This window comes from Dasypus novemcinctus, chromosome 16 (assembly GCF_030445035.2).
Source record: "Dasypus novemcinctus isolate mDasNov1 chromosome 16, mDasNov1.1.hap2, whole genome shotgun sequence".
Lineage (NCBI taxonomy): Eukaryota > Metazoa > Chordata > Mammalia > Cingulata > Dasypodidae > Dasypus > Dasypus novemcinctus.
The window spans coordinates 70,771,948-70,786,746 of NC_080688.1; the positions used below are offsets into that span (position 1 = coordinate 70,771,948).

At 34.0% G+C, this 14,799-nt stretch overlaps 1 protein-coding gene across 4 annotated transcripts in view; it reads left to right on the plus strand.

Annotated features, from left to right (window-relative positions):
- POLI (DNA polymerase iota) overlaps window positions 1-14,152 on the plus strand; it is a 36,181-nt gene extending 22,029 nt beyond the window's left edge. For all 4 annotated transcript variants that reach the window (XM_071208561.1, XM_058277751.1, XM_058277752.2 and 1 more), the window contains 3 exons: window positions 1,237-1,367; window positions 8,964-9,169; window positions 10,919-14,152. In XM_071208561.1, coding sequence (XP_071064662.1) covers window positions 1,237-1,367; window positions 8,964-9,169; window positions 10,919-11,737 — 1,156 coding nt within the window. In that variant the 3' untranslated portion in view covers window positions 11,738-14,152. The remainder of the gene's footprint in view (window positions 1-1,236; window positions 1,368-8,963; window positions 9,170-10,918) is intronic.
- Window positions 14,153-14,799: the final 647 nt, after the last annotated feature.

The window sequence follows — 14,799 nt, forward strand, 5'->3', positions numbered from 1 at the left end:
GCCAAATCTGCTTCCTCCAACCATGGCCTTTTACTTTCATGACTGAGGTTTAATATCTCTAAGTGACTGTCAAAAAAATAACCATATATGTATGATTTATTTGCTTAAGGTATTTTTCCATCTATAGTTTATGAAGGTTAAGAGTATAGGCATACAATTTTTAGTACTAAGCAGGAACCGCTTTAATATTGCTTAGAATGTAATGTTTTTCTAGCATGTCTTAATTAGTTTTATGAACTAAATCATGTTTTGGGAATTGATTAATTACTTAGTAGAAAGTTTAACTGGAAGATATTTAAATTGGTAAGATATTTATAGAAACCATTTAAGGCATTTTATTACCCTAGTAAAAGCAATCAAGAAGTTTTGTGATAAAGCAATAAGAAATAGAGAAAAATATTTACAACAAAAATATAATTTTTCTACTTTACAGTCTTCAATTTGAATATGCTTAACAGTGTACACTATTTGCATTTTATGTTTGTGATTTGATTTTATATACATTGCCATACATATTAAAAGAAAAATGTTGTCCTTTAATGACATTTATCTTCTCCAGTAATTCGATTTTATACTTTTTTAATGAATTTTCCATATCATTAAAACTTTTGTTTTTAATACCAAAATCTAACACCATTTGGATGGAATTCTTTTTAAGATGGATGGGCATTTACTCACCTACCTGATTACAGTATATAATTGAACTTTCAAGTTACTGTTGTAATATGCCGTACTGTATCTGTTTGGGCAGTGCTCTTTACTTTGATAGTAGTGATCTTCCTTTGTAAAATTTTTTTTTCTTTTTGTAATCTCATTTTGTAAAAAATTTTCTTCTTTCATTTTTATTTATTTGCTTCTGATAGTGAATGCTTCTCTCAGTTTCTTAACTTCCCTCTAGATTTTAGTATGGTGCTTCTAGTTAGGCCCTGGACTTGGATTATAAAATAACTGTTATAATTCTGTCTTATTTCTCTTCTACTTCTGACAGCACTCAGTACTGAGTGAGGCCTGAGATCTTCACATTTAAAATGTTAGCACTTTATTGGATAGACTTTGTGATATTTATTTGGTCCATTTAGGAGTTCTTATTGCTTATGACTTAGTTATCTACTATATTTATAATTGTTATAGTTACAAAATCCGGCAACTTTAGATAACTGAAGTACTACACCATTTAAAAAATCGTTAAGTAATACGTTTTATAATTCTTTGTTTCTACTTTTTCTTTATTTTTAGAGTACGCCAAGATGGAAGGAAGCCACATACTATAAGATTAATAATCCGTAGATATTCATCTGAAAAGCACTGTAGTCGTGAGAGTCGTCAGTGTCCTATTCCATCCCACGTAATTCAGAAATTAGGGAAAGGTATGAGCTAATTTTCTTAGGAGTCAATTGGCAAATTGAACTCTTAAAAAAAAGAACTTTGAGTTAGAAATAATCACTAAATATGGAAAATCTTCACGGAGAGTTATCAAGCAATTAAGGATCTTCAGTCCATCAGGAATTTTCACTGCAAACTTTCTTTTCTTTCTTCCTTTCTTCCTCCCTTCCTTCATCCTCCCTTCTTCCTTCCTGTCATTCCTCCCTTCCTTTCTCCCTCTTTCCCCTTCTTGTTCCTTTCCATAAAAATAGTTAGTTAAAAATGTTTCCCAAATTTAAAGAGAATGAAACTATGATCATTAACTAGGCAGTAGAAGGTAATTTTTTATGGGCATTTAGATTATTTCCACTTTCTGGCTGTTATAAAAAATGTTCCTGTGAGCATTCACATGTAAATCATTTGATGAACATATGTTTTAATTTATCTTGGGTAGATTACATGAGTGGATTTGAATGGGTCATTTAGTAAGTTGAATTTAAGAAACTGCCAAACTTTTCAAAAAATACATGAGGGTCCCAGCTTTTCCATATCCTTAGCAACATTTCTATTGTCAATCTCTGATTATTTTCATTCCAGTGGGTGTGTAGTGATATATTTCATTGTAGTTTTTTTTCTTTTATGGATAGTAATTTTGGTGCATATCAAAAAACTCTTTGCCTAAGTATTTTCTCCTGTGTTTTATTTTTAGAAGTTTTTTAATTTTTGGTTTTACATTTGGTTCATTTTGAATTTTTATGTATGGTATAAGGTAAGGGTCTTGAATCATTCTGTTGCATGAGGTTATCTAGTTATTCCGGCAGTATTTATTGAAAAGATTATTCATTTTCCATTGCATTGCCATGTTGCTACGGCAGTTCTGTTGAAAATCAATTTACCGTGATATAAGGATTTATTTCTTGACATCCTGTTCCATTAGTTTATATATTTATCCATATTCCAATTCCACCCTGTCTTAAATACTGTACCTGTATGGTAAAATTTGAAATTAGGTGGTATATGTTCTCCAACTTCTATCTTTTTTTTCAAAATTGTTTTGGTTATTCTGGGTCCTTTGCATTTTACTATAAATTTTAGGGTCAGCTTGTCAATTTATGTAAGAAAGCTGCTGGAATTTTAGTAGGGATTGAGTTGAATCTAAAGCTCAATTTAGGAAGAATTTCTCTTAAAGATTTTTTTTCTTTGTTTTTAAAGAAGCTTTGGATTACATAAATGTTATATCAAAATTATAAGGGATTCCCATAAACCCCTCCCCCCTCCTGTACTTTTCCTCATTAACATCTTTTTTATTAGTGTGATACATATGTTACAATTGATGAACACATATTGAAGCATTGCCAGTAAGAATGATCTGTAGTTTGCATCATGGTTTGCACTTTGCACTGCACAATTTTATAGGTTTTGACAAAATGTATAATAGTATCTGTCATTGCTGTGTCATGCAGAACAATTTCAGTGTCCCATGTTACACTTTTTCTTCTCTCTCCCTGCCCTTAGAACCTCTGGTGACCAATGTCTTTATGTCAGTGTTACGACTTCTTCCATCTCTAGAATAATAATATCTACTTTAGTCCATAGTTGCAGTTCCATCTTATGTTTGTTAATTCCTCAATCTTGAGGAGAATTGCTTTCTTAAACAATATTGGGTTTTCCCACATATCTTTTTATGTAGACTTTTAAGTTTTCTCAACAATCTTTTTGTAGTTTTCAGTGCACAGGGCTCACACTTCTTTTTGTTAATGTATTCATAAGTGTTTTATTCTTTTTTATGCTATCGTGAATGAAAACTTTTCTTAATTTAATTCATAGGTCATTTTTAGGATGTAGAAGTAAAATTGATTTTTGTGAATGGATCCTTTACTCTGATACTTTGCTAAATTCTTTTTCCTAGTGAGTTATTGTTTTAGATTCCATAAGGATTTTCTGTAGAGAGAATCTTGGCATCTGTGACCGAAGAGAGTTTTACTTCTTACTTTTAAATTTCTGCATCTTCAATTTCTTTTTCTTCTCTTCTTGCACTGGCTACATCTCCAGTGCAAAGTTGAGTAGAAGTGGTGAGAGTGGCTGTTGTTGGGTTGTTCCCAATCTTAGAAAAAAGCATTCTATCTTTCAGCATTAAGTATGATGTTAGGTGAGAGTGGCTGTCCTTGGGTTGTTCCCAGTCTTAGAAAAAAGCATTCTGTCTTTCAGCATTAAGTATGATGTTAGTCGTAGGGATTTTTGTAGCTGCCCTTTATCATACCATTGAAGATGTTCCTTTGTTTTCCTAGTTTGTTGAGAGTTTTTACTCTGAGAGCAAACTGAATTTTGTGAAATGCTTTTTCATGGTGTGTCTTTTGAGATGATTATGTGGTTTTTGTTCTTTATCCTGTTTAAGCCAATATATTATAAATTGGCTTTCAGTTATTAGACCAACCTTAATTTTGGGGATAAGTCCCACTTTTTTACAGTGTATACTATTCAAATATTGCTAATGTATTTTGCTTATATTCTGTTAAGAATTTTTTATCTGTGTTGATGAGGAATATTCATCTAATTTTAATTTTTCCTAATGTCCTCATCTGGCTTTGATACCAGCATAATATTGGCTTCAGAAGATTAGTTAGGAAATGCTCCCTTCTCTATTTTCTGAAAGAATTTATGTAGGATTGGTATTATTTCTTTTTAAATATTTGGTAGAATTCACCAGTGAGGCCAAATGGTCCTGGGCCTTGGTTTGTGGGAACATTTTTAAATAACAATAATTTGATTTCTTTAGAACAGCTATGCAGATTTTCTATTTTTTGTGTTAGTTTTGTTAATTGATGTCTTTCTAGGAATTTGTGCATTTCATCCAAGTTGTCTATTTTGTTGACATGAAGTTATTAATATTTCCTTATAATCCTTTTAATTTTTGTGGGGTCTGTAGTGTTGGTTCCTCTTTCATTCTGGATTTTGGTAATTCGTGTATTTCCTCTTTGCCTTTTTTGGTCATTCTAACTAAAGGTTTATTAGTTTGTTGATCTTTTCCAATATCTAACTTTTGGTTTCATTGATTTCTCTATTGTATTTCTGCTTTCCATTTCACTGATTTTTCTCTGATCCTTATTCTTTTCTTAAATGGAAGCTTAGACTATTTATTTTAGGCCTACCTCTCCTAATAAGTGAAGTTTAAATTATACATTTTCTTTTAAGCAATACATTCCATAAATTAAAAAAAAATTTATCCCACCCTCTCTCCTCCACTCCCCACCACTTGCTCTATCTGTTCTCTGTGTCTGTTCACTGCACATTCTTCTGTGTCTGCTTGTCTTCTCTTCTTGTCTGCTCTTTAGGAGGCACTGGGAACTGATCCCAGGACTTTCTGATGTGGAAGAGAGGCACTTAATCACTTGAGCAACCTTAGATTCTTTTTGTTGTTGTTGTGTCTTTCACTGTCTCTCTTCTGTGTCTCTTTCGGTTACATCATCTTGTTGTGCCAGCTCTCCACACCATACATGCCAGCCAGCTCTTTGTGCTGTGCAGGCGAGCCAGCTCTCCGTGCCCCATGGCCAGCTTGCTTCTCACCAGGATGCCACAGGAATCGAACTTGGGACCCTCCATGTGGTAGATGGAAGCCTAATCACTGAGCCACATCTACTTCCCCCGCCCCATAAATTTTTATGTTGTATTTTCTTTTTCATTAAGGTCAAAATAATTTTTAATTTCCCTTGATTTCTTCTTTGGCTCCTAAAATTATTTGGAAATTTATTGTATAATTTTCAAATATTTCTGGATTTCCCAAATTTCTTTCTGCTTTGGTTTCCAATTTAATTCCATTTTGATTGGAGAAAATACTTTGAATGATTTAAATCCTTTTAAATTTCTTGAGACTTATTTTATGACCTAGCATATGTGGTCTGTCTGGAGAATGTTTCATCTGAGCTTGAAAAGTTGAACAACACTGCCAAACAGTTCTACTTAACTTAAATTTATAGAACACTCCCCCCAACCACAGCATTTTTGAATCATAATTTAGCTGCATATATAATTCTTCTTTGACATAGCTTCCACACTTTGAATATGTCATTTCAGTGCCTTCTCATTTCCATTGCTTCTGATGAAGTGTCTGCTGTTAATAGTTTTGTGAGTCTCATTCCACTCAGGAGACAATAACTACACAGTAATTTGAGCAAGGGAATTTCAGATAAAAAATTTCTAGAGGGGAATGACTCTAAAGGCATAAAGAGAACTTTTGAGAGTACATTAGGGCTGAGGAGAAGTGCCCAAGGAAGGACAAACTTTGAAAGATACTCTTTCCCCCTTCTCTAAGGAGAAGGTGTGCTTGCAGAACACTGGATGGTGGAGAAGTCCTTTGAGTTACCTGTCTTAGAGCTGGTCCAAAGTTGCTGAACAAAGAGAAAACTACCACCTGATCTCTGAGTGAGCTAAGGCTGGTGAGTGGGTGTGCAGAAGGAGTCAGGATGTTGGGAGCTTGCTTGCTGGCAAAGGAGTGCATGAGCTGGGGCTTGCAGTATTCATGTTTGAGGACTTCTGGAAACAGCTCTCCTGGATGCAAGCAAGGCTGAGCTGGTGGGCGATTGTGCAGAAAGAATCTGTATTCTGCTGCCAGTGCAAAAGTGGAGGGCATAGTGTTTACATCTAAAGGGCTAGAGGAAACAACACTCTAGGCTGTGGGCAAGTCAAGGTGTTTAGGGGGTTGTGCTCCCTAGCCTGGAGCATGTGGTATTTCAGTTGGTAGGGTCATAGTAAGTAGTTACTAGGCTTGGGCTGGGACTGTGAGGTTGCCTGTGAACTGTGGACTTCAGATATGAATTCTGTGGATTTCCCCCACACATGTGCACTGTGAACAGACTGTGTACTAGAACCAAGAAAAAGTTAATGGCAATATATTGGAACCATGAAGAAAAGCCCCCTTCTTCCTGCAGTGCTTTTCTAGTTTTCTCTACGAACAAATCTTAATATTATGTTCACAGTGAAAAATATTTTAGAGTCCATCCCATTATCACAGAGCTAGTACTGAAGGATGCATTTGGAGCTGAAAAGCAATAAATTGTTAACATTCCAAGTTGTATTATTTTGCTTCTATATGTGATGAGTCATTTGTCTTTTTCTCTTTGGCTTTTAGCATTGTGACTATGATATGTCTAAGTGTGGAATCTCTTTGTGATTATCCCCATTGTTGATCTTCCCTTAAGTTTTTTTTTCCTGTAGATTAATGTTGTTTTTAAATAAAACTTGACAGTGCTTTTGGCTATCTTTTCAAATAGTCTTTCTTTCTTCTCCTTCTAGGACTCCCATTGCATGTATGTTGGAATGCCTGGTATTGTCCCATTGGCTTCTGCAGCTTTGTTTCTCGTCAGTCCTTTTTCTCTTTGTTTTTCAGATTGCGTAATTTCTATTGATGAAATATCTTCAAGACACTAATTCTTTCTTATGTTATCTAAAAACTCCTGTTGTACATCTAGTCATTTTTAGTTTCCATTTTGGTTACTGTACTTTTTAACTCTAGAATTTCTGTATGTTTTTTGTTTATATGTTTAGTTCTATTTCTTTATTAAGATTCCCTTTTGTGGGGGCAGGGAATGGGTAGTTAATGCTTAAATTGTATATTTTCTATTGAGGGTGATGGAAGGGTTCTGGTAATGGATAGATGTGATGGTAGCACAACATTGTGGACGTAATTAACAGCACTGAATTATATATGTAAATATGGTTAAAAATGGGAAATTTTGGATTGTATATATGTTACTAGAATAAAAATTTTTTTAAAAACCAACAACATAGGACTGTACAACACCATGAATCCTAACGTAAACCATGGACTATAGTTAATAGTACAATTATAAAAAATGTTCTTTTGTTATTTTTAACAAGTATACCATAGGTGTTTATTAATAATAGAGTGATATTTGGAAACTCTGTATTTTATGCATTATTTTTCTGTAAACCTATAACTTCTCTAATAAAAAAGAGATTCCTTTATTTTTTTTACACTTTTTAAATTTGAGCTAATAGATCACAAAGAACATTACATTAAAAAACATTTTTAAAAAACCATGAAGTTCCCGTATACCCCACTCTCTACCCCTGTACCCCATCATTTTTGTAAATTATATTTTTTGAAGATATATATATACATCACCAAAAAAAAGTTACATTAAAAATAAAAGAGGTTCCCGTATACCCCCCACCCCATCCCACCCCACTCCTCCCACACCAACAATCTCTTCTATCTTTGTGGCACACTTATTGCACATGGTGAACAAATGTTGTCCTATTTTACTTCTTTAAACATGGTTTTCTTTAATTCTTTGAATTAATATTGACTTTGAAGTCTTTGCTCAATCCAGCGTATGTGCCCACTCAGAATTACCAGTGTAGACTCCTTTTCCCCCACGAATTAGGATCACACTTTACTGTTTCTTTGCATATATTCTAATATTTTGTTGGAAAATTTAGATAACATACTATGGCAGTTCTGGATTTGGATTTTTTTTATGTGGGTGTTTGATTTGTTTTGCTTTTTTTTAACTTGTCTGGATTTAATCTACCTTACCTGTGATATGTAGGCACTGATTTTTCTGCCCAGTTTTAAAAAATTCTTATTTTTATTTTTCATTTGTCTTCTTTGTCTGTGTAGCTTAGTGATCAACCCATGATGGTCAAAGGAGTTGCTCAAATACCCAGAATCTACAAGGCTTCCAGCCTCTGCTGATGGAATCTGTGTGTGCATTCCAAAGCACTTCTAAAATTCAGGCCATTATCAAGTCTGCCTTGGCTTTTACTTTCCACTGGGCTCTCTTGCCTCTCCATCTCCCCTGTGGTGAACATAACCACCCTTGTCAGTGATGTGCCGAGAGCTTGAGCCTTCTCTGGCCTGGTTTTTCCTCCATGTGGTTGCAGCCTCCTAGTCATCTGGCATTGTGAGGAGATTATCTAGTCCCTTTATAGCTCTCACATTTTCAGAACTGGTTAAATTTCTACTGATCTTTTGCCACCCTGTCCACAAAGGCAGCCTCAGCTAGCAGTCCTGTGGGATTTCCCTATTTTTTTCCTAAAGTTTGCTAATTTTATTGACAACACTGCTGGATGTGGGTTTTTTTGCCCTCTGTCCGAAATCAAGCCTGTCCCCTGACATCTGAGGTACTGGGGTCTAGGGGGATATGACTAGTACCAGCTAATAGGGTTGTGCTCTCGCATTGTTCTTCTCTAAGTTCTAGCAGCTTTTCATAAATCAACACTTTTAAATACTTTTCACTTTTTTTGCCTTTGGCTTATTTCCAAATTCCTTAAAATAGTTGTTTTTGCTAATTTTGTCTAGTTTTAGAGTTTTCTGGGGAGATTTTCCAAGCTCTTCATTCATCATAGCCAGAAGTCCCATTTCTCGGATCTTTTGAATATTGCAGCTCATTTGGTATTTAGTATCAATGTTGAAATATACCGGTTTAGTCTATAATGTTGAGATGGCCCAGTGATATCTATTTAAGATCTTAAGCCCTTATTCTTACCTAATTCTAATCAGCAATATTAAGTCAGAATTAAGCTTATAGTATTAATTATTATATAATGTGCTTATTTTCTTTTTAAATCACTTTATTTAGGAAATTATGATGTGATGACCCCAATAGTTGATATACTTATGAAACTTTTTCGAAATATGGTGAATGTGAAGATGCCATTTCATCTGACCCTGCTAAGTGTGTGTTTCTGCAATCTTAAAGCACTTAATACTAATAAGAAAGGACCTATTGATTATTACTTAACACCATCATTATCAATAACTTCATGCTCTGGCAAGCGCAGTTTTGTAAGTATACTTTTTGTTTTGGTAAGTTTTCTAAGTATATTGTTATTGGAATTGTGGGGTTAGATTACAAAGCCATGTGTATGTTTAACTGTTGTAATTTAGAGATTCTTTTTGGTGATATTGTTTGGATAATTTAGTAGTTTACAGTACCTATCAAATATTATGGTTACTGCCCTTAAATATACCCACAAAGCATCCCTGGATAAGAGAAAACCATTATGGAAGTCCCCTGTTTTGGAATTATTAACACATTGTATAACAGTACACAGGAATATGATAGATTAATAAATATAAAAATATTTCCAGATACTGGAAATCAAATTTTTTTATCTGTGTTTTTTACATTAATTGTAAGCCCTCCAAGCCCAATTTTCTTCTGTTAAATATATTTAAATTTTCTTGGATTTGAAATGATACTGAATTCTAGCGGTAACATTGCTAGAATATGACTACTGACTTTGCAGTTGTAGAAATTAAGATCATGGCAGTGAAGAGGCAAAGGCCATTCACGTTTTTCAAATGACTAAATGAAATTCCCTAGATATGATAGTTCGGCAAACCTCTCATTACTACAGTTTTTAGTAAGCATAGGATTCTTTATAGAATAATTACCTTTTACTAAATTGTTCATGCCTATAATTAACTTTTAATTTAAAATAATTTCATATTTCATTGTTTAGCCATTCTATATAATTTAATTTAATTTAACATGAGAAAGGAATATTGTTTTGGAAATAATGAATTAGTGCCCTCTTCAAATTACATTTTCTGTGATTCTTTTAATTCCTTTTATTAAATGAAATTTTAAAAGGCATTTCCTTTTTATTTTTCATTTTATCTGTAGAATGGAAATCAAGGTCCCTAGCTTATGGAGGTGTTGGAGAACTGTATCTTGTCCATGTTTGGCACACAGTAGATGCTCAGTAAATGTAAAGGTCCCATTCTCTAGTTCTCTTTTTATTTTTTCTAAGTTACTATTGTGTTGTTTTTACTGAGTTATATTTGGCTGCATATAGATTTTTTATCTAACTTAGAACTAGAAGAAAAATTAAGTGAAAAACCTTGCATAGAAAAATTATACAAATTATAATTGAAGGTGTTTTTAAATTTTTATGTAAATATGATATAGTGTTATGGAAGTGGATTTTTTTCTTTCTGTTTAATGTTATACTTCAGAATAGCAAGTCTTAGAAAACCAGCCTTGTGTTGTGCATGGTTTTTTTTTTTTTAGGAGGTACCAGAGATTGAACCTGGAACCTCATACATGGGAAGCCGGTGCGTAACCATTTGAGCTACATGTGCTCCTCTGTGCTTGTGTTTTTAAAAAATGCCCTTAGGTCAATCACTTACTCTTTCTGGGTCAACATTCTTTATTCACAGAATTAGAACTTTGAACACATAATTGTTAAGATCCTTTCCAGGTCTCCAGATGCTTCCTTACTTTCTGGCTCAGTGCTATCAAGGAAGGAAACTTCTGCTGAGTAAAGAGCCACACACACAGTAGTGTGACTGATTGTGGTGGCTTAATCATCTCTCATTGTTTGGAACTGGCCACAAAAGACTGAAGTTGTTGAATAGGAGAGAAACATGATGTCAGATAAAAGATACCGAGTGGGGAGCGGATGTAGCTCAGTGGTTGACAACATGCCTGCTTTCTGTGTATGAGGTCTTGGATTCAATCCCTGGTACTTCCTTAAAAAAAAACAGAATACCGGATATCTGAATTATTCTGTTTATTCTCTGTTCTAGAAAATGAAAGACACTCATATGGAAGAGTATTCAAAAGACAAAGAAACAAGCCGGGATTTTCTACCAGGTAGAAGAATTGAAAGTACAAGAACAGGGGAGTCTCCACTAGATACTGCAAATTTTTCTAAAGAAAAAGACATTGATGAATTCTCACTATACTCACTTCCTGAGGGAATTGACCCAGAAGTTTTTAAACAGCTTCCAGGAGATATTCAAGAAGAAATTCTTTCTGGAAATTCTAGAGAAAAATTTCAAGGGAAAGGAAGTTTGAGTTGTCCATTACATGCCTCCAGAGGAATATTGTCTTTCTTTTCTACAAAACAAATGCAAGATAGTCCCTCAAATTCTAGAGATCATTTACCCAATAGCAAACAGGTATCCTCTGTATCTCATTGTGAACCAGGTACATCAGGTTTAAATAGCAATAGGTCCTCTTATCTGTCTGGCCACAAGGATTATCCATATTATTTAGACAGTGGATTAAACGGTGAAGGAATGAGTCAAGGACCTAAAGAATCTCAAACACTCCATTTTTCAAATACAAATTCTGCTTTGTCCGTTTTCCATTCATTTTCAGATTTGCAGAGTGAGCAGCTTTTTTCCAAAAACACTACTAATAGCCATAAACAGCCCATAGCAACAGGCTGTCATCATGAAGCTCTTACTGAAAACAGAGAGCAAAATTCTGCAGAAGAGAAAATCACCCTTCCTTCTGACATTGATCCTGAAGTATTCTATGAGTTACCAGAAGAAGTACAAAAGGAACTGTTGACTGAGTGGAAGAGAACAGGATCTTATTTCCAAATTTCACATAAATAGCCTTGTTCAGAAAAAAGAAAGGTCTAAAAAGCAAGGAAAATAACATTGTTCTTTCCAGAACAATGGAAACAATTAGCAGTTTATTAAGCTCTTCTAAATTAAACATTATTATATGTGCAATAATGTAGAAGTCTAATGTAAAATGTTCCCAATGAAACAAGAATAGTTAGGGGGAAGTAGAGTCCTGTGCGAAGCATAAAAATATTCCTAGCAGAAGAAATAATGTAAAATATTATCTTCCTCTTATTTTTAAAGCTGTTTTATATTCCTTTTCAATAAAAAATATCATGGTTGACATTAGATATTTTTCATAAATTGGGGTAAAGATGTATATGCCTGCATATAAGAAAGTAGACTAGCCAAATCATTGCTGCATTAGCAAAGAACAATTTTGAAACATGGAATTTTGTCTTTTATGAGGCAGCCAAATAAATCCTACTGCCAACTAACCTATTAATAGTATAGATATCTTTGATTAAAGTACAATATACCATTTACTAAGTAGTTTTTTTTTTTAACATACTAAAGCAATGTATATTCAGATAATAGTAATTACTACACATAGTACTTCCCCCAGTGCCGGCTCATGAAGGGCAATCAGTAAAAAATTGAAAGAATGAATTGTGGGTCATTGGCCAGATGAAGGGTTGGGGAGACTGCATATGTTGTAGAGAACACATGTTAAAAGGAGCTCTCCATGGAAGGAGATAAAGGGAAGTGTGGACACCAGAAATGCAAGGTAATGATGGGCCTATAAAAATGCTGAATAAAAGAAGAAATCCATTTTATTCTAGCCAGTTTGTACTATCTGAAGGCAATGGATTAGATGTTCCTACATTCTCTATATTTTGGAAATTAAACTGAAAAATGTATTATGTTTAGTTTTGAAAATTAAGTAAAATATTTATGCTTTATTCTCTGCTATGTATGCATATTGGCTTGCAATTTAAACACAGATCTCATTTTGTGAACTGTGAAAATCCATACTCAACTGTATTGAAAAGTAAGATACATGCTTTGTTCAACACTTAAAAAAAAAGAAAAAGTTAATGGTTTTGACCAGTTTGAAGAGAAAAGATAATATAGAAAGTGAGTGGTTAAAAGTAAAGTTTCTGTAGTAAGAATGCCTGGGGTAGATCACATCTGTGCTGTTTTACTCTGTGGCCTTAGATTTATTTTTTTCAACCTCATTATGCCTCAGAATCTAACTTTTTAGGTTCCTTTAACTCTGCTTGCTTTTAAGATAATTTCTTTTTTTTCTTTGGTGTTGGGCATATTTACTGTAATGTTTGAAGGTGTGGATTTTTATTCTTGGCATATACTGGCTCTTTTCAATTCATATAAATTCTGTAAATTTCTCAGCCATTAGTTCTTCAAATATTGCTTCTCTTTTATTCTTCCAGAACTCTGATTGCACAAATGACAGTCTGTCTTGCCCTGCCCTTCATGTCCCTTACCTTGTTAACTTAGCAAGGCCTCTTTGACCCATGCGCACATAAGACAGTGCCATGACATTGGGATTTGGAGACAAGAAAGAGCTTTACTGCGAAGTCGACCAGCATGGAAACAGGAGCCCCCATGACTCAAATCTGTCTCTGAATCTAAAGCACTTAGGGGTTTTATGGAATTTAAACAAAGGGAGGTAGAAATTCATTTCTTACTGCAGCATAGTGTTCCATTGTATGTATATGCCACAATTTGTTTATCCATTCATTGATTGATGGACACTTGGGTTAGGGTTAGGGTTATTTATGTTGGCAGATATTGATTGGTTATGTTTCAGTATAGTTAATAGGAAGTTTGCAAAGGCAGGCCAGAGAAGCCCTTGAAAACTGATAAAAGCTAGCTGGGGTAAACTTAAATAGCTGTACATGAGGGTAAGCTTTTGGTTATAGGTTACAACAAAGTTGTAAACTGCTCACCTAAAGTAAGATAACAAAGGAATGGAAGTAAGTTAAATGGGATGTAAAGAAAAGTAAGCATTTGATTTTAGCAGTGTTGTAAGTTGTTCATTTAGCCTAAGATAAAACAAGGGAATGAAGATAAGCAAATGGGCTGTGAAGGGCTGTAAATAAGGGACCAAGCATTTGTTTACAGCAATGTTACAAATTGCTCAGTTAACATAAGTAAAGGAATGGAAATAACTAAAATTTGGTTCTAAGTGGGGCAAGGAAGGCATCTGCTTATAACAATGTTATACATTTTATAGTTAAATTTTACAATAAGTAAATCTGGTTGCATTATCTCCACAAACCAGTTTTTCCTGCCCACAGTTTGAGTCTCATAATTTTTTAATTATCTTGTTTCTCTGTGATGTATTTTGGGTAAATTCATCAGCTATATCTGTTTACTAATTCAGTTTTTCAGCAATGTCTCATCTGCGATTTAAAAAGTAAATGATGGCTTTATTTTCAATATATGTTTTGATTCTTTTTCTAATCTTCCTATTTATTACAGTCTCTTATAAGTTCGTTTCTAATTAAAAAAAATAACTCAGATAATGTATATTCTATTTCTGATAAGTTTAATATGTTAAGTCTAAATTTGTTGTTATTGTGTACTAATGTGACTTGTTTCCTTGAGTTTGTGGTTGATTTTGTTCTGTGGGAAGACAAGGGACCTAAATTGTGGATGGTTCCCTTCAGATTTGATTGACATTTGCTTCTTTGAGTTATTTGTACCAGCGCCTTGGCATCACTATAGCCTGTTTTACGGGTTCAGACCAAATGTTGTTGTCTTGGTTTCCACAGCTCCCACAGCCAACTGTCAGCATCTGCCTCCGTTGAGTCCCCACCTTTCAAGTTTGTTTCTAACATAATACTTCTGCTCCTTTCCTGCTTTTCTTACAGCTGTTTTTTGTTTTTGTTTTTGTTTTTTTAAATTTCATTGTTGTTGTTTGTCTGTTTTCTATGTGAACGAAAAGGGTAGGAAGGCCTTGGATATTTCCCTTATTTAATACAAATCCAACTGTCTTAGTTTGCCACAGGGCTATTGTTGAGGTTCAGAGAGGTTCAATTATTTGTGTATAGAAAGGCCAGGACTCAAGAATGATTTTGAGAAGG